Raw genomic sequence first — 24867 nt, 5'->3', positions numbered from 1 at the left:
CACCGAAGTAAAGAGAGATTCACTTCACTGCTCAAGACGGTAAAGGCCACTTCTTCATGAAAACGACACTTCTGCATACATCAGAGTTTAACATTAAAGAAACCCGGCGATTTGTGAAATATCTCCGGAATCGGAGATAGCCGAAGTGGTGAGTGAGGGGCTCTCAGGCTGAATGAGTGGCGACCATTTTCACGCCCTGGAGTTCAGGGACTCAACTCCAGGAGACAGCTTTAGATGCGAAGATGAAGACTTAAAGTGGCTAACAAAAGAGAGTGCCCTGGGGTGACTCAGGGGTACAGCGCTGACCTAGCATCCAGAGGGCCTAGGTTTGAGCCTCAGCACTAAATAAGAACAAGTCAACTCTTAGTTTTTTCATTTCTTGTCACAGAAGTCTCTGATCACTGTGTACTGACGTTTGTAGCCACCGTACATTTACACTGAGCAGATCCATAAACATGGCGGCTGCCTGGGAAGAGCTTGTAGCAAACAGGTTCTCCCTCAGGGGTAGTGGTGCAGGCTTTTAATCTCAGCACTTGGGAAGTAGCAGGGAGGTGGATCTCTGTGAGTTCAAGGCCAGTGTGGACAGTATAGAGAGTCCAAGACAGCCAGGCCTACAGAGAGAGCCTGTCTCAGAACAGAAAAAAAAGACTATGCAAGCAAACTGAAGTTTAAGAATGCGAAGATTAAGGGCTAGTGTTTAGCCTTCTGGCAGACAGGTGCCTAACATGCAGAAGTCCCCAGGTTAAATCTCAGTTATGAAAAAGAAATATAAATTACTTCAGGTCAAATGGAGAAAAAGTGAACTGGGGAAGGGGCGCTGAGGAGGTTTCAAGAGGAAAGGCAGGCTCATTCGGCCTGGGCGCTGTTGGAAGAACATGGCTTCTGGAACTGTAGGCAGACAGCAATGAGCACGTGCTAAGACCCTGTCCCTCCCTTCCCTTCTAACCAAACATCATGTGCAGGAGAGCAGAGAGTCCACTGACACGGGGGGATCACCTGGTGCTCCCTTTGCTGAGAGTCCACTGACAGTGGGATCACCTGGTGTTCCCTTTGCTGAGGATCCAGACACAGTGGGATCACCTGGTGCTCCCTTTGCTGAGAATCCACTGACAGAGGGAGATCACCTGGTGCTCCCTTTGCTGAGAATCCACTGACAGAGGGGGATCACCTGGTGTTCCCTTTGCTCACACACAGAAGTCTACACGACAGAGCAACTGAAAGGACAAAGGGGTTATTTTAGCTCACAGCTTCAGAGGAGTTCACGGCATTACGACAGTGACCCGAGACAGCAGTTTACTCACACTGCCACCCACAAGCTGTAGACACACACCATAACCCGAAGCAGGGAAGGCCCGCTGATACAGACCCACTGTTTCAGCCAGACCCTGCCTCCTAGCGCACTCACAGCCTTTACCACAGTACCACTATACAAGGACCAACTGTTGGAAATATGAGCCTGCAGGGAATTGCAGATTGAAGTCATAACAAATACAAAAACACGTGATTTGTGGAGAATGTTCAGAAGCAATTACAGACCATCCACGTGACATATGCTTCTGACTGGGAATGAGACAGACCCAGTGTGAGCATTCAGGGAGCTCACACATGGCCTAGGGGAGTGTCGTAAACTGACCAAATGATAGCTGTTATCGCAGAGTCTTAACAAGAGAGTCCCATGAAGAAGACAGATGTGAGCTAAGACTGAAGACAGAGGAGTCAGCTGGGGCGAAGAGACACTCAGGGATGGCAAAGGTCTCAGGCCTTTAGGGTGGAGCCCTGGGAATGAAATGGAGGTGAGCACAAAGGGAGGTGTGTAATCCTGTCTGTGAAAGAGGACTCTGGCTGAAGTGGGAGTGGGCCGAAAAAAATCAGACGGGTGACAGAGGTGGGAGGGGGACAGACACAGCAACCCTAAGGAAAGCTGAGGTGGTATTCCCTGCACTGGCAAACAGAGGCACCCACTTCAAGTGTGGATGTGCAGCAGGGCCTCCTCACAGGGACCAGGATTGTAGGCAGCAGAGCATGAGTGCACAGGCTGTCTCTGTGGTTCCTGGTTTTCACCGGCTGTGGCCTCACTGGTGGGGTACCAGCAATGAATAGACACAAGCAAGGAATTGGGCTCCATTTTCTCTGCCCAGACCTGGGTCTTTTTGTAAGAGTAGCAACCATTACACAACCTGGTAATGCAGAAGTACGGTCCTCAGCCCATCCTGCTATACCCAGCTAGAAAAAATCTTGGCAGTCAGCTAGCAATTTTGTTTTTGTTTTGTTTTGTTTTTGTGCCCAGACCAGGAGATGCTGATACATGTAAAGTCTGAATACCGCCCGGCATCCTTTACCCGCTTCACCACGTACAGGCCATTAGAAACTGGCGCTCGAGAAGCCTGGAAATGTAAGAGATTACAGAGAGCCACCAGGGCGAAAGACCACACGCCCAATCTCTCCTTTAAAATTGCCATTATTATTTTTTTAAGGTATGTGTCTGTGCTTGTGTGACTACATGCGAAAGTCCATCAGCTTCTTTGGAACTGAAGTTATAGGACTGCTGTGAGCTTCCATGTAGGTGCTGAGAGCCAGAGAGCCAGAGTCCGGTCTTCTGTAAGAGCCAAGCCATCTATTCAGTCCCTCAAAATCAATTCACCCTACCTCTCTTTCCCTCGGCTTCTCCCTCTCCCTCCCTCCCTTCCTTTCCCTCTCTCCCTTCCTCTCCCCTCTCTCTCTTTGGAGGGACAATTTTTATAGGATTTACATTCAACAGGAAACACAGCAGTGCACATCTAACCCAGTTTGGTGGAGAAAGCTCTTTGCCTGTGTCTTTTCCAGTTTGGCACATCAAGGCACAGATCTTGGATCTCTAGATAGATCGTATCACAGCTACTGCTGTTAATTAGTCCTGGTAGCTTCCACCAGCTTAGCTAGGGCTCCTTTGTCTTCTGACTAACTTGCGTGAAGGCAATGGTGGCGCATGCCTTCCTGCGGACCAGTGCTCCAGGCTGGCCTTCTCCTTGATGACCCAGTAGGAGACACTACCATCTTGCTACACAGTACAGGTAGAAGACAAGGAACTCAATGGGATCTATATCACAGGTGGCCACCACCAGCTCATACTTCCTGTTCTTCAGGAAGGTGGTGACAGGGCTGCCCCTACTCAAAGGACAGGTGGTCTCTTGGTGGCATTGTCCCCTTAGCCAGCAGCTTTTGTCTCAGCACGAGGCAACAATTTTGCTGCTGTTTTTCTTGCTGTCTTTGGCCTGCACTTGTGGGCGAGCCTGAGAAGCTGAGGAGGTGCTGGATGGTCCAGAGGCGGACTGTTAACTGCAGGAGGTACCTCAGCTACTTATAGGTCCCGCTGCTACAGCTGAATGAGGCGAGATCTCTTATCCAAGGCCAAAGTTCTTGGGCCTTTTTTTCAAACAGGATTCACCCTGCTTTTGGCTTCCTGCTTCTCTACAGCAGCAGCTGCAGGGGCTGCATTCTTTTCCTCGGCGTTCTTTTCTGCCAGCATCTTGGTGGGTTGGGAGAAATAGCCCCAAATCCCTTAGTGTCAGAGAATATCATTTCTAAATGCAATCAATAATTTGTTTAGTCAAGAAATGTCAAATGTCCATGTAGGAGATAAAAGGTTTTAGTCTCCAGGTATCAGAAAAGAATACTCCAGGTTATGTGGCCTCTCTGGTGTAACTACATGAAGGCTTTGTCACAGGACTTTTCTCGACTTCTTTCCATCGATCTCTAGTATCATCTTCACCAGGCCAGGGTGGGGTGTGTTTTGAAGGACGCCTAGTTGAAGTCTTTGTAATTGTAAGCTCTAAGAAAAACAACTAACTGGTTGCTGAGACTACCCCCAAAATAGAGGAGATTTTTAGTTAAATAATTGTACTTTACGAGGAGTCTGATTAATAAAACAAAAAGGGGATCAGCTCAGGAGAGCAGCTTGCGTAGGAGGGAAGTATACATATTCACTCTTGTCCACCCATCAACACGTACGTGCGGGCACAACCACACAGGTGCACACGCTCTCAGGCACTCGTTCTCTCTCAGTTCATACACTCACATCCATGTTCTCCTCTAGAGTCTGGGGTAAAGAAACCACTGAAGAACCACGGGGACCCCTAAATTTCATGTGTAAGAGAAGGACAACTAGGGTATTTATACACAACACACTCTGGTCTCCAGACCACAGCGAGAGAACAACAGCTTCAAAACCTGATTATTAATGTGGTAAAAATCTAGCCACTTCTGAAGACGGCAAGACACATCTAGGGGGCTACACTGGGGTTCCCCAAATAAGCACAAGCTTGTGTTTCACAGCTGTAAACACAAGTGCTTATTCGTGAATAGCACATGATGGGCAAACATGAAGATGAGAAACCAGCCTCTACGTACTCTTCAAATGCAAATTAATAGAAACAAGCAAATTCAAGGTCAGAGAGTTTTAGTTATCTCTAAGGGCTTTCTCCTTATTTATTTCTAAGGTGAAAAAACAATAAAACAAACAAAAAACCTTCCAAACAAATATAGAACTGTCTGTCTTATGTCCACAGAGGATAAGAAATGTGAAGCCCACTTAAGAAAGGCAATCAATAACACCCCCATACCCACATGCAAGTGAGTCTTAGCTGAGTACATTTCAACTGTCTACTTCTCGTAATTAACTGTTCTTCATATCTAAGTGACTAGATTGCATTAGAACACTGACTTCTATCTATGCACAGCTAAGCGGTCTAATTTTATGCTTGCTTGGCGCCCTATTTCCATCTAGTGCATTAGAAACAGTCACAACAGATATAAAAGGTATAGGTACAACCCTTGTCTTGTAATAGACATTTGTGACATTTACTTGACCGTTTCCCTGTTTTTATACATGGCCCACACCAGTTTGTTGCAGAATCTGCAGTGACAGATAACCTTCCACGTGCTTGCATGTGTTTGGTGAACAGAAATCTCTCCTGACCTACCCAGGACAAGAGGAACTGAAACAAAGTGGGAGCAAAATGGGTTAAAAACAGAGCCTTTTCCACAAAATGCAAGGCTTTCTTTGCTCAATGACGGACTTCTCAGACTAAGCTCATGGTAAGTCAGATGCCCCAGGTAGCCAAAAAGCACTGTTTACTTACGAAGTGCTAAACGACACCAACAGTTGTTCAAGAGACAGCTAGCTCTCTCAGTGTCTTCAATCTGAGCTTCTGAAATAAAGACTTACTTATGATTCAAAAACAACACCGAGAAGAAACTGCCTGCATTTCAGGTTGTCTAGCACTGGAGACAAGCATGGCTATTCTCAGACTCAACACCCAGGATTCAAAGATCATAAATGAGGTAGGAAGAAGCTGGAGAGGCAGCTCAGGGAGGAACCTTACAGTCCTTAAGCTGGAGAACAAAACTAAATCCCTTTCTGTGTTACCAGAAAGCCACCTTTCACAAGGTATTGCCAAGTGAATGCTGTGGACACACATGCGAGCGCATAGACACAAGGGCCGAGAGGGGAACGTGACTGTCAGCGAGCTCTTTGGATGCAGCAGACCCACGCCTTCACCCACTTGGGCTGTTTTAACAAAATACCACACACTGGGCTGGTTATAGCAGCAAAGCAGTTTCTCAAGACTTAAAGCTGGAAGCCGTAGAACAAGGTACTGAGGGCCTGTTTCCTGGTGCAGACAGTGTGTTCCCATGGAGGAAAGAACAAGGAAACTGCCTGTGGTGTCTTTTTACAAAGGCACAATCCCACTTACTCACCCACTCATTTCCCAAAGGCCCCCTGCCTGTCTTGAACCATCGTGTTCCTGGCTCTGCTTCCAGTACCTAAGTTTGGAGAACATACTTAGAACACAGTGAACAGGAATGTGCTTCCTTTTCTGTTTCCTTGTTGGCCAACATTTAATTCCTTCTCCTTCCTTCCTTTGGTCTGCTCTCTCCTTCAGAAGCCCCTCTTGATTTTTTTTTTTCCCTTTTGAGACCATGTCTCATTATGCAGCCCACCCACACTGGCCTTGAACTGGGACCCTTTCTCCTCTCGCGGTACTGAGCTCACAAGCATGCCCATCACCTCCAACTCTCCTTCCTAATTTTTAAGGGATCTCTTTTTTTACTTTTTTTTTTCCCTGCAGTCCTCTACCTCCCTGTACTTTGTTGAAAACACCCGATTTCTTTTTTATTTTGGGAAAGCAAAAAGGGAAAGGCCTTCAGAGATGACCCCTCAAAGTATAGTCTCGGGAGGCTCACTGAAAAGTGAAGCGCCGTGAGGCCACCAGTGAATGCTCCCTTTGAAGAAAAGGAAAACTGACATCTCACATGGAGACAAGATGCTCAAGGCTACGACACAGCATCTTTAAGTCTTTCCTGATGACGACAGGTAAGGATGGCTGACAGGATCTGTCTGAGTCACATGCTCTGTGAGGAGAACGCCTTCAAAGGCATATCTCAGGGTAGTCACCTCCCCCAACCTGAGGCCCAAACTCCTAAGTTCCCAGTAATATTGTCAAATTATGACTCTATCAATGGCCTAAGCCATTGATTAGGCCAGAGCCTTAATGGCTACCTGAGCAGGAGGGCATGAGCTCAATCTTCCAGCGCACATGCACACGCACATGCATGTGCACACACACACACACACACACACACACACACACACACAAAGCCAGAGGCAACAGCATGCACTTGCAATCCCAGAGCTGGGTGCATGGAGACCGGGCAGTCTCCATGGTGAGCAGGTCTAGTCAAATCAGTGAGTTCCAAGTTCAGTGAGAAGCTCTGCCTTTAAAAAATAGAGTAAACATGGACTTAAGATCTCAGTGTTGACCTCTGCCTACCCCATCCCTGCCTACGGAGTCTCTCAGGGCACAGGAATTAAAAGGAACATCAGCCAACGTGTGTGGTGGCTTGAACGTGCTTGGCCCGTGGGAAGTGGCACAGTCAGGAGGCCTGGTTGAAGAAAGTATGTCACTGTGAGTGTGGGCTTTCATGTCACCTATGTTGCTACACTCAAGCTCTACCCAGTAAGGAAGAGGGCCTTCTCCTGGCTGCCTTCAGAAGCAGTCTCCTTCGGGCTGCCTTTGGATCAAGATGTAGAACTCGTGGCTCATCCAGCATCATGTCTCCCTGGATGCTGCCATGCTTCCCGCCATGATGATAATGGACTAAATCTCTGAAAGTATAAGCCAGCCTCAACTAAAGGGGCTGCCTTGGTCATGGTTTCTCTTCACAGCAATAAAACTCTAACTAAAACAACACGTAATTCTGCAAACGGAAAGTCATATAATGTATTCTTTCTTGAGCTGACATTCTAAAATGGATAGCTTAAGGCTCTACATACCTTGAACGGTCATCTGCAGAGGTCTAACTAGGTCTGGGTGCTTCAGGGAGTTACCGGGGTACACAAACCACTCCTTCACCACGGGGCCAGTGCTGGCTCCATCTGTGTAAAGACAATGGGTCAGTAAGTACAGGTGGAACACAAAGTCCTGTGGCCTCGTGACTTTTCCTCTCACTCCAGGGACCATGCCAACAGCAGCTACTGCATTTCCCAGGCCACACTGATTTGTGAGAAGGGGTACCCAGGGCCAGCTGAAATGTTACAGTAATTACTCACCAGACACACAGAAGAACAACTTTCATTTTAAAAGCCTAATGCAAGTTTTGTAAGTGGCTTCAAATACTGAGTTCAAGACCAGAAGGAATGGGCTGGAGAGATGACTTGGTGATTAAAAGGACTTGCTCTTACAGAGGACCTGGGTTCAAGTCCCAGCACTCACATGGCCACTCTCAAACACCCAAAACTCCATGTTTAGGGGGACCTGACACCCTCTTCTGACCTCCACAGGCACTAGGTACACACATGGCACAAAGATATACATGCAAGCAAAACATTCATATATAAAATGAAAACACTTTTTTTTAAAGACCAGGAAGGACTGTCGTAATCCGGCAGCAGTTCGTACTAAATGTTCTTACAACCGTGGTAAAGGAGAGAAGGAAGCAAAGTGGGAAGACAGGGTGTTCACACAGATGTGTTCACACAGCGCCCTGGGAATAGACATTCACATCACCCTTCCTGACTTACACTGAATACACCAAGGCTGTCTGTACCTAACCGAGTAACCTCAGTTTGGGGATGGGCCCTCCTCAGGGACACCTCTCTCCCAGCAATGCATTTACACTATGAAAACTCTTTCCTATTTAGCCTGCACTTGTTTTTCCTAGGACTACTTAAATACGTAAGTCTGTTTGTATTTCCAGACGATGTTTGGCCTCTTTACGCAGGCAGGGAGGAGAGACGCTGATTTCAGCTACCTGGGAAGGGGCTGGCGTTGGGCAGGAGCAAAGAGCAACGCTGGTTCTAAACCATTACTGCTGGGGTGCTGCAATATGATACCAACCCAGGTTTGTCCACTGGAGGACCAGGGCTTCCCCAGCTTGCTTGCTGAGGCAGGGTCTCTCTCTGTGGTCCTGGATGTCCTGAACCTTGCTATGCAGACTGAGCTGGCCTCAAACTCACAGAGATGGTAATGTTTCATGGCATTAATTTTTTTTAAAGATTTATTTATTTTATGTATATGTATATGAGTACACTGTCGCTGAACAGATGGTTGTGAGCCTTCATGTGGTTGTTGGGAATTGAATTTTTATGACCTCTGCTAGATCCGGTCAACCCCTGCTTACTCCGGCCCAAAGATTTATTTATTATTATATATAAGTACACCATAGCTGTCTTCAAACTCGCCAGAAGAGGGCATCAGATCCACCATGTGGTTGCTGGGATTTGAACTCAGGACCTTTGGAAGAGCAGTCTGTGCTCTTACCCGCTGAGCCATCTCACCAGCCCGGCATTAACCTTTCATGGTGTTCTCAAGTAGATTTGACAAAGAGAACCTGTCGTCTGCTTGTCCTGAGAGAATGCACTCTCTCTCCTTCATGTCCCAGAATCCAACTCCAGAGAGAACCATTGCTGAATCAGACCAACTGGCCTCACCTTTCCAGTCCCCGAGCAGGAGTGCATAGACGCGCTGGCGGACTGGCCGGTAGATGAAGGCTTGGCTCGGGAGGGCTTGGTCCAGCTCGTCCTCGAGGGTGTTACTGCACTCTATCTCTCCACTGCTCATAATGTTGTACACTAGGTAGCTTTCTGAGTGGACGTGATGCATCCTGGCAACCTGTTCAAGGATTCAAATGTAACACATTTCTCCTTGAAAAAAAAAAAACCCAACAAACTTCTGGGTTTTAGAGAGAAACGGTCAATACCACTTATCAGTTGACAATACCCAGACAGGGAACTGTATAGTTCAAACACATGACATCAAGTGGCATTTATGTTTGGTTTTGGGGCTAATGAGTTCAAAACTTCACTTCGTATCACTCTTCTCCTGGGTCCTCCAATCTAGCAATCTTAGCTTACCTGTGTCTGCTGGAGGGCTCAGCTCTCCCAATAGACATTCGCTCACCGATTTCCTTAGATTAGAGCTGTTACAAAGGGCTCCTAACTGAGCTTCCAGTTCCACGGCTTCCTAACCTCCCACTTCATTACCCTCTTGGGCTCACCTCAATCATGACTTACCTGCTCTACAAACCTCCTTCCCAACTGCATCTGATGACCGTTTGCTCACGAGCCTCAACCCTGACTTCTACCAAGCCGACTGCTATTAGAAGCTGTATTCATGTGCTCAATTTTTCTCCCTCCCTCCCTTTTTTCTTATGTTCCACTGCATCTGGCTTCAAATATTAACAAAAGCCATGGTCCAGCATACGCGTCTGTTCTCTTCATATCACACAGCAAGCCAGAAGACACAATTTAAATTTGCTCACTAAATAAGCAGTTTAGATCAAAAGGTCTACGATGATCTTCATGTAGGGTTTTTTGTTTTTTGTTTTTTGTTTTTTTTTTTTTTTAAAAGAACAAATCTCATTATTGTGGGAATAAAGGTTATGCTCTGTCTACAGTATCACTCAGAATTTTATATCTAAACTGTCTACTAAAAGGCATTTAAAATGTCATGTTTGAATGACTTAGGCGATCAAATCTTTGGACCTAATTATACAGACTCACCATTGAGATCTGAGTCTTAATGACTATATTTATTACTTTCTTTATAACACACTATCTAAAAAGCCACTAGATCACAGAGAGGTTTCAACAAGCTGGTACACAGAAAGCACTTAAAATGTCTGACTCCATACACTATCAATAAACAGCAATGGTTGTCTGAAGGCTGGTCAGTTACCTGTTCTTACTTGACACATGACATAATGCCTGCTTAGCTGCTCGAGTTTCTTTAAACCAAAGCAAACCTACAACCAGGTTGTTTTTGAGATCATGATATAATTACAATGTTTCTCTCTTCTCTATTTCAAAAGCCTCCCATACAACCCTCCCAACTCTTTCAAGTATAAGGCCTGTTCTTTCATTAACGGCTACTGTGTGCATATATGTATTTGCATATACATGCATATTCCTAAATATTGCCTGTTGAGACCATACTTACATGTATGTTTTCAGGGAGACCATTTGGCACTGAGCAACCAATTGGTGTGCCAGCCTGAATGTTGGTGGTGCACCTTTAATCTCAGCACTCAAGAGGCAGAGGCAGGCAGATCTCTGTGAGTTCAAGGTTAGTCAGCCTGGTCTATGGAGTAAGTTCCAGGACAGCCAGGGCTACACAGAGAGGCCCTGTCTCAAAAAAAATAACAAACAAACAAAGAAAAGAAAATGAGAAACACTTTTTATACAATCTCCAATGTAAATGTTCACGGATTTCACGGTGCTATTTTTTAACAGCAAAATTACTTCTAATTTTTTTTTAAATTTATTTAATTTTATTTCATGTGCACAGGTGGGAGGCTGTGGGAGAATCATGTGATTCTCCCCTGGAACTGGAGTTACAGAGACTTGGGGGCTGCTACAGGTGGTGGGAATTGAGCATAGGTCCTCTGGAAGAGCAGCCAGCGCTTTTAACCACCGAACCATCTTTCCAGCCGCACTTCTAATTTTTAATTCCCTCTTTCACTTCTGACTTTTCTGCTGTTTGGTTTTGTTTTCTGGCTACTCCTGTGGATATCCACCTTATCTGTATGACCAAGACAACAGGACTGGGGATCCGGCTCAAGGGTTAAGCATATGCTTAGCGTGAGTGAAGCCACAATGGCAGAGTTAGGCGTGACGACAAATGTACCTATTTTCTCAGGGTTGCTACAAGAGTCGACTGAGAAAAGATAAAGCCCATGTCTAGTGTGAAACTGCGCTGTTTGATACTTATGTAATGTTAATTTACAGTCAGTCTAAGCTCCTAGCATTTACAGCTTTTAGAGTGTGGCTGCACCATATTGTTTCCAGGTTTCCCTCTCCTCGATCCCTAGGCTCCTGCCTGGATGGTTTACCAGTATGCCTCACAGTGACACTAATTCTAATCACTACATCTGTAGGGTTCCTACAACCCCACATTTGACTTATTCAAACCAAATGCTGTCCTCCCAAGAGCCTGCCTGCCTCCACTGGGGAAGCCTTTTCTTTGCACTTTAACCCTCAACAGTCTCTCCTTGGAATTCTACAGCTCTTTCCCATCCTCTTCACAAGACAGTATCAGGTGTACTTATGAAATGGTTTCCTATGTCTCCCTAACTAGACTCAAGAGGTTTCTCATCTGTATCCTCCTACAATCCTCTTCTCACCATCAAACCTGTTAGTGGGCATGCTTTCAATCACAACATTGTGGATGGAGGTGGGGGAGGCACAGCCACTTGCCTTTAAGATCTCAGACTCTGAAACCATGGTTACTTGCTTTATTTCAGGTTCCATATCCATGACATCTTCTTGCTTAACTTCAGGGTGTGTACACATGAGTGCGTCTAGGTTAAATTCAGTGTCTACTTCTGAAGGTAATTTTTGCTTGCTCTCTGGGGTTGTATATAGGGAAACTTCTGGCTTGGATTCGGAGTCTGTGCACATGGGAACTTCTTGTTTGGATTCGGGATCTGTGCACATGGAAGCTTCCTGGTTGGGCTCAGGATCCATACACATGGGGACTTCTTGCATGGACTCGGGATTAGTGCACACAGGAACTTCTTGCTTGAATTCAGGATCTATACACATAGGGACTTCTTGCTTGGATTCGGGGTTTAAACTCACCATTTGCTTGTCTGTTATCATGCCTTTGGGTTTTTGAACTAACCATGGAGATTTCTGCCCTGGTAAGAGATATGATGTTACTCCTTTATAAAAGAGAGCTTTGTTTGGCCCCAAGGGGAGCATCTCTTCTATCTTCTTCTCACCTTGATGCAAATGAAGAACTTTGGAGATATAGTCTGAGACAGCTAAGATAATATTTCCTTTCTTGCCTGCATTCTCTTTCACAGAAGCATAGGATGACAAGCACTTGTACCGAAAGCTTTCAAACATGCCCTCTGGAGTGATGTCATTGCCAAGCAGACAGGCCAGCAGAGGAAGGTCTGCCACACGGAGGCCCAGGCTCTCGCAGAGCTTTTCTCGACAGAGCATGACGGTCTGGAGGCTCTCCAGGCACAGATCACCAATTGAAAAGTAGGGGCAAGTGTCATAAATTAAGTAGTCGGTGTCTTCTCCAAGGATCCCCAGGCAGTTGTGTTCGAGACCGTAAGAAGCCACCTCGTAGTCAGCCTCCTGTAATGAACAGAAAGTCTCCTGGCCCAGTGTCTTCAGGGCGAACCGTGTGAATATGGCCAGCCCGGAGGGAATGAAGAACATGTTTCTGCCTGGCTGGTCTCTTTTTGACTTGATGTAGTGGAAAATCTTGGATATCTCCCGGTTGTTTTTCAGTCTCCGCTTTACCCACTCATCCCGCTTGCCCGGCTCCACCATGCCATCAAAGAAGAATATCAACTTGATGCCGGCAGAGGTGAAGGCCGCAACAAAATCTCTCAAAGCACAGTAGTATTCTCTCCACTGGCCGCCGCAGATCCAAGACTCTGGTGTGTACCAGTATCGGAGACAGCACATGGCGTCCACCACGATGGTAGGCATACATCCAGGGTACTTGTTTCGGTGACGCTCTGCCAGCTCGTGGATATTGACTACGGTGCATATGTGTGGGCATGTACTTCCCACAAACCCCTGCAAACCTCTTACACCCATAATTGGGTCTTACGAGTCTGCAAAATAGAATAAAATAAATTCACGATTAGTAACTATGGCATTATTTCTAGACACTTAACAAAGCAAACACAGACAATATTTAATGTTCTAAAAAAATGTGTGTCACCAAGCTACCTGGCATACAAACTAAGGGTGTTTTCAGTGGAAGACATTTTATGAAGCACATATTAATTTCTACAGTGGGACTTTCACGGAGACAATATACGAGATAGTAGTCTTTTAAAATTTCACTTACTAGCCAAGGCATTCCTCAGGTAAATACAAAGAGGTAAAGTTTTTTATTTTATTCATTTCTTTGGGGGGAGGGAGGCAGTGGGAGGTGGCACGCATACATGCTATGGTGCATGTGTGGAGGCCAGAGGATGATTGTGTATGCTGGTTCTCTCCTCTCCCATGTGGGTCCCAGGAGCAGAACTCAAGCCACTAGGCCTGGCTGGCAGCGGCCATTGTCACCCACTAAGCCATCTCATCAGCCTGAGCTAAGTTTTTAAATGGGTGATTATCTCCCACCTAGGACTTAAGTAGCAGTTATCTTTAAAAATCAAAAATATAGATCGAAGCATGGGTAACCTTCAAAATACTAACTTTTTGTTTGTTTGATAGAGTCTCACCATGTAACTCTGGTTCTAGACCAGGCTAGCCTTGAACTTACAGAACCTACCTGCCTCTTTCTAGTGAGTGATGGGATTAAGGGACTGTTCCATCACATCTGGCTTGAATTATTCTTGATAACTAAATATAGCCAGACACCCTCTCTGCCCCCATGGAAATAAAGAGCATACTGACTTGATGCACATAAAATTCTAGTTCACTGAGAGCAAATCTGCAGTGATAAAACGTGGACTAGTGATTGTCATAAATAATAGTAATAATAATAGTATTAATGATAATAATAAAAAGTTACTGCTTTGTAGAAAAGAGGCTGACATGATTTCCCTTCAGATGGGAGCATTATTAAAGTTATAGCTGGGAAGGCAGATTAGGAGAGCGAGCTTCAGGTCCAAACAAGAGGTTCAATAATAGGAAGAGCATGACCAGGGTGACTGAAGCAAAGGACCAGATTGTTCAGTTCCCAGAATAGTAAGAGAACTATCGCCCCAAACCATAGCCGGCATGATGAGGTCTTACAGGAAGACAGAAGTCTTTCTGATTACAAGAAACAAAGGAAGTTTCCGATTGCGATTTTGTGGCTGTGTGTGTGTATAAGTGTATGTGTGTGTGTGTGTGTATGTTAATTCCATACCATGTGACCTACCCTATTTGCCAGGAGTCACAGGCCCGAAGGCACCAAATAAAAGTATAATTATTATTCAAGGTTTTCTTGAGATTTGACATGAGAGGTGAGCTCCTTCCTATGAGACACAGCATGGGGTGGGTCTATGGTCTAACAGTGGATACTCCTATGACTGTGCTGATAGATATAGTTAACGTAAATGTTAAAACTTATCAAACTAGGTAAATGTGTCAAGCACACTCAATAAAGGTGTTAAAGAGAGACTGCATTAAAAATGTACCATACTAAACAGTTGCAACATTTGAGATAGTGACTCTATGAAAAACTGAAATATAGACACAAAATAATTCAAGAGTCGAATTCAGAATGTGGGAAAGTATCACTGAAATTCTTTATTTAGTAAGACGTACTTACCTAAGTCCTTGTATATAAATAAAAATCATTCTTCAGGCAGGCAATGTTCATCAATAGTAAAAATAATTCCAAAAGAAACCTTGCATCTTAATGGTCTATTTTTCCTATTTTTTTTTAAATATGGCATCAACCCACTAAGTCCTTTGATAAAATATTAACAACAACAAATCCTCAATATACAAAAAGCATCACAAAATAATGCCTCTAGGACAGAGAGACTATCTCATCTTTAGAGTGTACTCACCAGTCAGGTGCGGGCACACACACACACACACACAGCATACACACAGCACACACAGCACACACACACACACAGAGCACACATACACACAGCACACACACACACACACACACTAACCTGTGAAACAAACTTTCTGATGTGTAGTAAAAGCTTTAAGCACCATCATACCAACGAAGAAGCTGTAAAAACTCCAGGCTTAATAAAAAAAAAAAAAGGCACGCTCGCAGGACTATCGTTTTAATTTACTGGTTACTAATAGGTACTAGCTCCTAGTGGTAGAATTTGAAGTTGTCTTTAGCAATTTAGACATCAAAAGTTGGGTGGATGAAAATATTACACATTTTGTGTTAAAATTTAAATGATGCCTTGCTCATATTATTATTAAATATGATAGACACATAGATTATGATATGAGGGTCTATCATCAAATTGTAAGGACAATATTTGGGTTACTGCAGTACTGAGCCTGGTGATATGACTCAACTATCAGGGGATGGATTGGTTGGATTCCTGGGTCTGGGTCTCACACTCAGGAAGTTGACACTTTCTGCAGCTGCTCTTGTTTTACAGTGTAGTGTGGGACTCGAGTATGCAGGCAAACATTCTGCCGCACACTGACATCTCTACCCCTGATAATTTACATTCATCTCTGGAACAGGGTGGGTTTTGCCTTAATATGATACAATACAGTATGGAGAAGGCAGACTTCAGAAAGGGAACGTATGAAGACAAAGGCTAGTCAGTGTAGACAGATGCAAGCACACAAGCTTTCAGAGGCTCTGTTGGTCTCTGCCTAGCTCTGGATTAAGCAGGACTCTCGCAGTTTACTGGGGATGGACAGACAAGTGTAAGTCTTACCCACCCAGAGACTATATTTCTGTTCAGTGAGGAAATGATACTTCTCCCCCAGCTCTCCACTGTGTGCTAGGATCCAAGAGACTCGTCCTAATAAGATACCAGTAATAGCCACATGGTCCATGCCAGCGATTACAGAAGCCTTCCCATCACTCCCAACATAGAAAACAACATGTGTGGACAGACTGACAGGAGCTTCCATTCCTGCTCTGGCCTGGCAGAGCATCATTGTCTTCCACGTTAGAGCTGCTGCCCTCCATTGTCATTAAGACAGGGGCTGTTTTTTGTCTGTTTCAAGTATTTTCTGCTAAAGCTGCTAAGACAATGGGTTTCTTGATATATTCTTATTTTCCAGGAAGCCAGACTCAGTATATTGCTTTGGTTTTATTATTCAAATGTTTCTGCTCCTCCCTTCCCCCCATAATGGAAAGCCTGCTATTTTAACAGAGCAGGAACCAGTTCTTCCTAGCTTTTACCCTGTTAATTTCTCACACTGTGAATCACAAACTACCTCAGAAAAGCGGCATGCACACAACACATTTAGAGAAGGTGTGGGGACCTGTGACATTAGAAGACATCTGTTATCAAAAGGGTCTCCAATTGCTAGATATTCACAACACCCAGTTCCTTCCTGGAAGGAAAAGGGAACCTCGTAAGGCTCAGGAAGTTCTCCAAACTTAAAACATTCATAAGGACCTGCCCCAAAATTACAAAAGCAGTAACTGCTCAGGAAAGGAGACTCTCCAAATAGCCCGGGGGGCCTTTAAGTTTGTGAAGAGAGCTTCATGGATGCAGTTTTCTTGAGTTCTTACCCATGCTAGAGTGGGCTTTCAGTCACCCATGTTCCTATAAAGAACTTCAATAAACATACTGGTTTGCTAAGCTAGATAGACTTAGTTGTAATCTTTTTTTTTTTGGTCTGTTATCAGTGGTCTACCTGAGGTGAACAGGCATTTCTTTACACTTCCTGAGGCATCATCTATCACATAGCACACAATTAGTACATTCTAAATCAGTCAGTCAATCAATCAATCAATCAATCACCAAAAGACAGAAAGCCGTGGATATTAAGTTATTACTGTTTTTCTTTATTGCTAAAAGCATGTAATGAAGTTCTTTGTTCCCTAAAGGAGTTATTACAAGATGACTGAAAGAAAAAACACCCCAACATACAAATAAATTAGGAATTTTACAGCTAGATAACAGGCTAAGTCTTAATAGGCAGTAAATAGATGCTGAGACAAGGATACTCTCCAAATAGCTCACTCCTACTCCTACAACATAGACGTCCTCACAGGCTGCTCAAAATATAGCCTGAGAGCTCTGAGAATTCCAAACAGCAGGGTGGGCCTTTCTACCCTGAAATGTCTCCCATATGCTAGGATCAATGCTTATTTGGAAAAAAAATAAATGAATAAAACCAGGGGCAGATGGATGTCTTGAGATCAAGAACCAATTCACAGTTTATAGACTCCCATTATAGCCAGAGAGAGGGATGGGGAGAAATAATGCCTAACAATAAAATTAAAACTACTTATACTTGGTATTAAGTTCTGTAACAACATTTGATAGCATTATGTGGAATGCATCCTTCTTACCAAGGTGGAGTCAACTCAGAAAGTAAATGAAATTAATTTAGGATCTGCAACACAGACGTTACAATGTTCTACCCAACGACCAGGCCTTTCCTTAAAATACCAAGCACACCTTGAAGATGGAGGAGGAAATGGGGAGGGAAAAACTGGGACAAGAACACTTGCAAAACAGCAACATAAGATAAATAGCAAGTTGTAAAGGTCTATAATATTCAGTCCGGGGACACTTCTTTTTTTAAAAGAATGCCAATAATGAACAGAGGGGTGTTGTAGTTATTCACAGTACACTGAAATTAAAGAGACCCCAAAGCCAAAGCTTGGATTCATGAACTTTTCATTATCAGTTCTATAAATATATCCAGACTCCAGTTCAGAGATAAGAGTCGAGTCTCTGAATGTAGAAATAATTTCAAATGCTCTCCACTTAAGATTTTTTTGGGGCCAAAAGTGTTCACAGATATAACATCTGGAAGACTGGCTGAATAGATTTTTTTTTTTTTCAACTGGGAGGTGCTATAGTCAAGGTGGGGGCAAGAGAAATAATGCATCTGTTGCTGGTACCTTTCAAAAGCAGGTAAGGAAAAAAGTAGCCAGGCGTTCGTACACTAACCTAATGTCAGTCGAGGTCAGGAGCTATCCTCTAATGGATGGGAGATAGGGAAAATGATGAGAGACGGCTTGAAGACATTGTGGGTAACAGCAAGTCCCTAAGATGGAAAGATCTGACAGCATATGTAGATAGGCCGAAATCAAACGGATGGTCCCCTCCCCAGAGGAACTCAACACAGCTGAGGCCCAGCCCCTTCGCCTCTCCATCACTTTAGGTCCTATATCCTCCCTACCCCAGGTTTCCAGGTACCAGTTCTTCCCTCCCCAGCCGCTATCAGAGTCTGAGAGTCTACCTCGCTGGTCCTCAGTGTCCTGCAGCTGGGCTCAGGAAGAGTCTCCACCCCGATCCACCTGCAGGAGGATGGCTGTCTCTCCCCTCCACCCAGGGAGGAACAGCCAGGACGCAGAGCAGCCAGGATGCAGAGAAGCCAGGACGCGGAGGGGCGTGGCCACGGCGAGGATCGTGGACTTGATGCCGGAAGGAGTCTGGGGTGGGAGATGCGACAGCAGAGCTCGAGGGCCGATCCCCCAGCCTGGCCTACCCAAAGCTCAGCAGTGGCTGCAGACGCATCAACCAGATTTCAGACCCGCAGTCTACGGAGAGCTCACTTCCGCTTTCGTTATTGCACTTCCGCCCGGAGAAGTGACTGGTTAGACAAAGTGAAGCTTGTGCTTATGTAACTGGAAGTAAAGGACGAAGAGAGGAAAGGGATGTAGTACGCAAGCGCTAGAGCGGAAGGCGAAGTGGATGGTGCTCAGGCACCGGGGGAAGAAGGAAGCTTTAACCCGTTGCCTAGCAACCGGGGAATAGCCTAGGAAGCCTGCCCGCCACTGGATAGCGTGACCGGGAAAAATGTGTTTGTCCCATAGGCTAAGTCTTCAGGCTGAGTGGCAGCCTGCACTAGCACTGGGTGTCTTGCTCCGGTAATGCACGCACACAGGCTGCAGCGGATACTCACTGGAAACCCTTTTAATGCCATAGACCACAGCTTGCAACCACGCAGAGTATGGGAAGCTGCTAGGATGCTGGTTTGGTTTTGAATCCCCTTAAGAGTACCGGTACAGAAAGGCAGCACAGCTTGGACACGGAGCATCAAGGGCTGAGAGTCCACTTACAGAGTTGTCACAGGCAATTATGCTGGTCACTTTATTGGGTGAAGTGGCCATCCTTGTGGGCTACATTCAGGCTGTCTAGTATTTTGGATGGAAATTTCCAATAAGCTAAAGCACCCTTTGTGTTAGTAACCCCCAACTTGGGGTGCTGGAAACATTTGGATCTCAAGGTTACAGTTTTAGCTGTTGAGTCACAGCTTGTGTTAGCCTTATAGTATCGGGGCTTGAAGTCTTTAGCTTTACAGCTCCAGGATGCGTCCTCAGCTGCCAGAGGTAGCAACTTGGTGACTTTCTGGGACATTTAGAGCAGCTGGCGCTTGCAGGTTTTCCAGTCTCAGCATTCGGTAGTGTTTTATCTTTTGCAGTTTCTGTTCTATGCTATACTTCCCCAACACTTCCAAAGCCCTTCAGTCGTAGCTCTCCATGGCCTCTACAACAGCCCTCTATTGGGTTCTGCTGGGTGCTGCACTCCTTCTTTATGCAACCAAGGCAGGCTATCCTACACGTGATAAAGACTACAAGGAGGCATCAGGACCACTTGGAGTAAATTTTATTGGCAGCACGGGGGCAACTTGCAGGAAAGCACAACAAACAAAAACCTCCTGTATACTGCCATTGGGCTGGGTCACTGAGAAGGGTGATCTAAATCATCTCAAGGTGTCATGGTGAGTTTCCCAAGGCCATGACACTGCTGGGTGGTAGCTAGAATAGAGCAGTAATCATTACAGTTGCCCTGACAACAGGCGGAGGAACCTCCAGGGGCAGCTCCTTGATTTATAGTTCCTGCTTGATTGACAAGTCCCAAGTCTCCACAAAAGGTGAGACTAAACCTGCAATTGCCACCACCCTTCAGTTCTTCGGGAGTGGCAGCAATATCATTCAGTCTTAGAAGGTTTGGGAATGGTGAAAACCATACAATGGCTCCCAATTCAGCCTTCACCTCTGCCTGTCTTGGGGTAGTGTCTCAGTATTTTAGCTACTTTTCTGTTGCTGTGTTATGACATCATGACTACAGAGTCAGCCACCATCCCAGTGAGGAAATGTGACTGGAGCAGCTGAGAGTTTTCATCTCTACGTGCAGGAAGCAGAGAGAGAAGTGGGAATGGTTTTAAAACACCATATCCCACCCCCTCCCCAGGGACAAACTTCCTCCAAACAAGCCACCAAATCTACCAGAACTGTCATCAACTGAGGGCCAAGTATTTAAACATCTGAGCCTATTAGGGGCATACCATCCAAACCACTACACTCAGTTTCTCTCTTGGGCAACTGATGCCCTAACCTGATGACAGTTAACAGTATAGAAACCAAACTATTCAATATGTCTTGGTTGCCTTTAGTCCACTTGACACAAGCTGAAGTTATCTGTAACGAGAAACTTCAACTGAGAAAATACTTTTATCAGATTTTCTGTAGGCAACTCTGTAGGATATTTTCTTTATCAATGATTCCATGGTGAAGGGCCCAGCTTACTGGTGGCAGTGCCACCCCTGGGCAAAGGGTCCTGAGTTGTATAAGAAAGCAGGCTGAGCAAACCACTGGAAGCGAGGCAGTAAGTAGCATTCCTCCATGGCTTCTGATTCAGTTCCTGCCTCCAGATTCCTTCATGGCTTCCCTCAATGGACTGTGACCCAGGGTATATAAGCTAAATGAACCCATTCCTCCCCAAGTTGTTTTTGATTATGGTGTTTTATCATAATAATAGAAACCCTGATGGAAGACTCATGGGATATTGCTGTGACAGACCTGACTGTGTTTAGGGAATGATCATGGAAGGACTTTGGAACTTTGGACTGGAAAGCTATTGAATGCTCAGAGCTGGGCTATTGTGGGAACTTAGAAGATAATGCTGAGGTCAGAGCAGATGATGTAAGTCCGGCTTGTGAATTTCCAGAGGGAGGTTTGAATGTCTCTTTAGGATTCTGTCAGGGCCATTCCATATTTTTAATTAAGAACTAGGTGTAGAGAATTGGTTCGGTGGTTAAGAGCCCTTGTTGCTATTGAAGGGGACCTAAATTTGATACCTAATACACACAGGAAAACTTACCACAATCTATAATTCCAGTCCCAGGGGATCTGATGCCCTCTTATGAATTTCTAGGGCATCAGACAGACAGGCACGTGTGCACACACATCCAAAAACACTCATTCACATAAAATAAAATAATAAAAGAATCTGTGGTTCTGTTCAGCAGAAACCAAATAGGCTATGTTTAACAAGAGACCAAAACCATTAAAGTGAAACTTGCTTTGCTAGGACAATAAATACTGGCCAGCTGGTGCTGAAGGATCATCTATGATTAAGAATTGATCAGCATAATTGAAACAAGACCTAGGATGTGTTATATACCAGTGTCATCATATAGAAGTGGTGTCTAGCTGGGGCCAAGTACCTTGTACTGGCAGCTGAATTTGGTGACATATAAGAGTCTTCCAGCCTTTCAGTCTGGGCCGGTGCCCTGAGCAGACCTTGGGCATGAACTCCACAGTCAGTTCTACAACACCCAGAAGAAGTTCCACTCCCAGGTACTCTAACATGCCCAGGATCCCAGGATCCCAGGATCCCAGGATCTTTGTCACACCAGGATCTCAGGGTTCCAGAAGCAGCTTGACTTCCAGGAGCCCTGACACACCTAAGATCTCAGGATCCCAGGATCCCAGAATCCCAGAGACAGCTGAACTCTGAGAAGTTCTGACACAGTCAGGATCACAGGAAGGACAGGCTTCAGTCAGATATAGTGAGGGCAGGTAGTACTAGAGATAATCAGATAGTGGGAGGCAAGTGTAAGAACAGAAGCAACAGAAACCAAGGTTACTTGGCATCATCAGAACTCAGTTCTCCCACCATAGCAAGTCCTGGATACACCATCACCCCGGAAAAGTGAGATTTGGATCTAAAAGCACTTCTCATGATGATGATAGAGGAATTTAAGAAGGACATAAATAACTCCTTTTAAAGACATACAGGAGAACACAGGTAAGCAGCTAGAAGCCCTTAAAGACAAAACACACACACACAAAAATCCCTTAAAGAATTACAGGAAAACACAAACAGGTGAAAGAAATGAACAAAACCATTCAAGATATAAAAATGGAAGTAGAAACAATAAAGAAATCACAAAGGGAGACAACCCTGGAGATAGAAAACATAGGAAAGAGATCAGGAGTCATAGATGCAAGCATCACCAACAGAATACAAGAGATAGAAGAGAGAATCTCATGTGTAGAAGATACCATAGAAAACATTGACACAGCAGTCAAAGAAAACGCAAAAAGTAAAAAATGCTCCTAACCCAAAATATCCAGGAAATCCAGGACACAATGAGAAGACCAAACCTAAGGATAATAGGTATAGATGATGATGAAGGTTATCAACTTAAAGGGCTAGTAAATATCTTCAACAAAATTATAGAAGAAAACTTCCCTAACCTAAAGAAAGAGATGCTCATAAACATCCAAGAGGCCTACAGAACTTCAAATAGATTGGGCCAGAAAAGAAATTCCTCCTGTCACATAATAGTCAAAACACCAAATGCATTAAACAAAGAGAATTTTATTTTTTTTTTTTTTTTTTTTTTNTTTNTTTTTTTTTTTTTAAAGATTTATTTATTTATTATATGTAAGTACACTGTAGCTGTCTTCAGACACTCCAGAAGAGGGCGTCAGATCTTGTTACGGATGGTTATGAGCCACCATGTGGTTGCTGGGATTTGAACTCTGGACCTTTGGAAGAGCAGTCGGGTGCTCTTACCCACTGAGCCATCTCACCAGCCCACAAAGAGAATTTTAAAAGCAGTAAGAGAAAATGGTCAAGTAGCATATAAAGGCAGACCTATTAGAATTACACCAGACTTCTTACCAGAGACTATGAAAGCTAGAAGATCCTGGGCAGTTGTCAGACAGACCCTAAGAGAACACAAATGCCAGCCCAGGCTACTACACCTAGCAAAACTCTCAATTACCATAGATGGAGAAAACAAGATATTTCATGACAAAACCAAATTTACACAATATCTTTCCATAAATCCAACCCTACAAAGGATAATAGATGGAAAACACCAACACAAGGAAGGAAACTACACCCTAGAAAAAAAGCAAGAAAGTAATCTTTCAACAACCCAAAAGAAGATAGTCATACAAACCTAATTCCACTTCTAACAACAAAAATAACAGGAAGTAACAGTCACTTTTCCTTAATATCTCTTAACATCAATGGATTCAATTCCCCAATAAAAAGACATAGACTAACAGACTGGATACGTAAACAGGACCCAGCATTTTGCTGCATACAGGAAATGCACCCCAGTGACAAAGACAGACACTACCTCAGAGTGAAAAGATTGGAAAACAAATTTCCAAGCAAATGGTCCCAAGACACAAGCTGGAGTAGCCATTCTAATATCAAATAAAATTGACTTTCAACCAAAAGTTGTCAAAAAAGATAAGGAAGGACACTTCATACTGCTCAAATGAAAACTCTGCCAAGATAAGCTCTCAATTCTGAACATCTGTGCTCCAAATGCAAGGCCACCCATATTCATAAAAGAAACTTTACTAAAGCTCAAAGCACACGTCGCACTCCACACAATAATAGTAGGAGACGTCAACACCCCACTCTCAGCAATGGACAGATCATGGGAACACAAACTAAACAGAGACACAGTGAAACTGACAGATGTTATGAAACAAATAACAGATATTCATAGAACATTTCATGCTATAGCAAAAGAATATACCTCCTTCTCAGCACCTCATGGTACCTTCTCCAAAATTGACCATATAATCGGCCACAAAACAGGCCTCAACAGATACAGGAAGATTGAAATAATCCCATGCACCCTATCAGATCACCACAGACTAAGGCTAAATACCAACAAAAACAAAGGAAAGCACACATACTCATGGAAACTGAACTCTACTCAATGATAACTTGGTCAAGGAAGAAATAAAGAAAAAATTAAAGGCTTTTTAGAATTTAATGGAAATGAAGACACATTATGCCAAAACTTATGGAACACAATGAAAGCAGTGATAAGAGGAAAACTCATAGCTCTGAGTGCCTCCAAAAAGAAACTGGGGAGAACTTACACTAGCAGCTAGACAGCACACCTGAAAGCTCTAGAACAAAAAGAAGCAAATACACCCAAGAGGAGTAAACAGCAGGAAATAATCAAACTCAGGGCTGAAATCAACCAAATAGAAACAAAAAGAACTATACAACGAATCAACAAAACCAGGAGCTAGTTCTTTGAGAAAATCAACAAGATAGATAAACCCTTAGCCAGTCTTACCAGGGGGCACAGAGACAGTATCCAAACTAATAAAGTCAGAAATGAAAAGGGAAACATAACAATGACATATATCTTAAAATAATTATTGTTTGTTGAATATTAACAGTTGAAAATATTAAAATCATTTCTACAAACATCATGGAAATATTATTGATAATTTTTCTCACTATGCTTGAAATTAGCATTTTCTTAATGTTTAACTTCAAAGAGTTTTTGCTAGTTTGAAACTTTTTATTCTGAAAAATTTTAAATATACTTACTGATAAAATAATTTCTCTCCTAGAAACATTGATAATCTTGTTTACGTAAACACAGACAATGTACACAGATCTATAATGCATTTTAAATATTCTCTCACTATGTCAGGTGGTATCATATAGGGGCTTTTGAATATATTT

General features: G+C 44.0%; 1 protein-coding gene across 3 annotated transcripts in view; it reads right to left on the bottom strand.

Moving 5' to 3' along the window:
• Nucleotides 1–24867, bottom strand: part of Fam120b (family with sequence similarity 120B) — a 64625-nt gene that overhangs the window by 22396 nt on the left and 17362 nt on the right. For 2 of the 3 annotated variants that reach the window (XM_029532925.1, XM_021221193.1), the window contains exons 1-4: nt 18359–18681; nt 11732–13113; nt 8969–9149; nt 7313–7414 (exon numbers count right to left, since the gene is read on the bottom strand). In XM_029532925.1, coding sequence (XP_029388785.1) covers nt 7313–7414; nt 8969–9149; nt 11732–13096 — 1648 coding nt within the window. In that variant the 5' untranslated portion in view covers nt 13097–13113; nt 18359–18681. Of the gene's footprint in view, nt 1–7312; nt 7415–8968; nt 9150–11731; nt 13114–18358; nt 18682–24867 lie in introns of those variants that run through there. The other variant, XM_029532924.1, reaches the window with a different exon arrangement.

Source organism: Mus pahari, chromosome 21 (assembly GCF_900095145.1).
Source record: "Mus pahari chromosome 21, PAHARI_EIJ_v1.1, whole genome shotgun sequence".
NCBI lineage: Eukaryota > Metazoa > Chordata > Mammalia > Rodentia > Muridae > Mus > Mus pahari.
The sequence above is the reverse complement of the archived record's forward strand: the minus strand, read 5'-3'. Positions and strand labels throughout refer to the sequence as shown.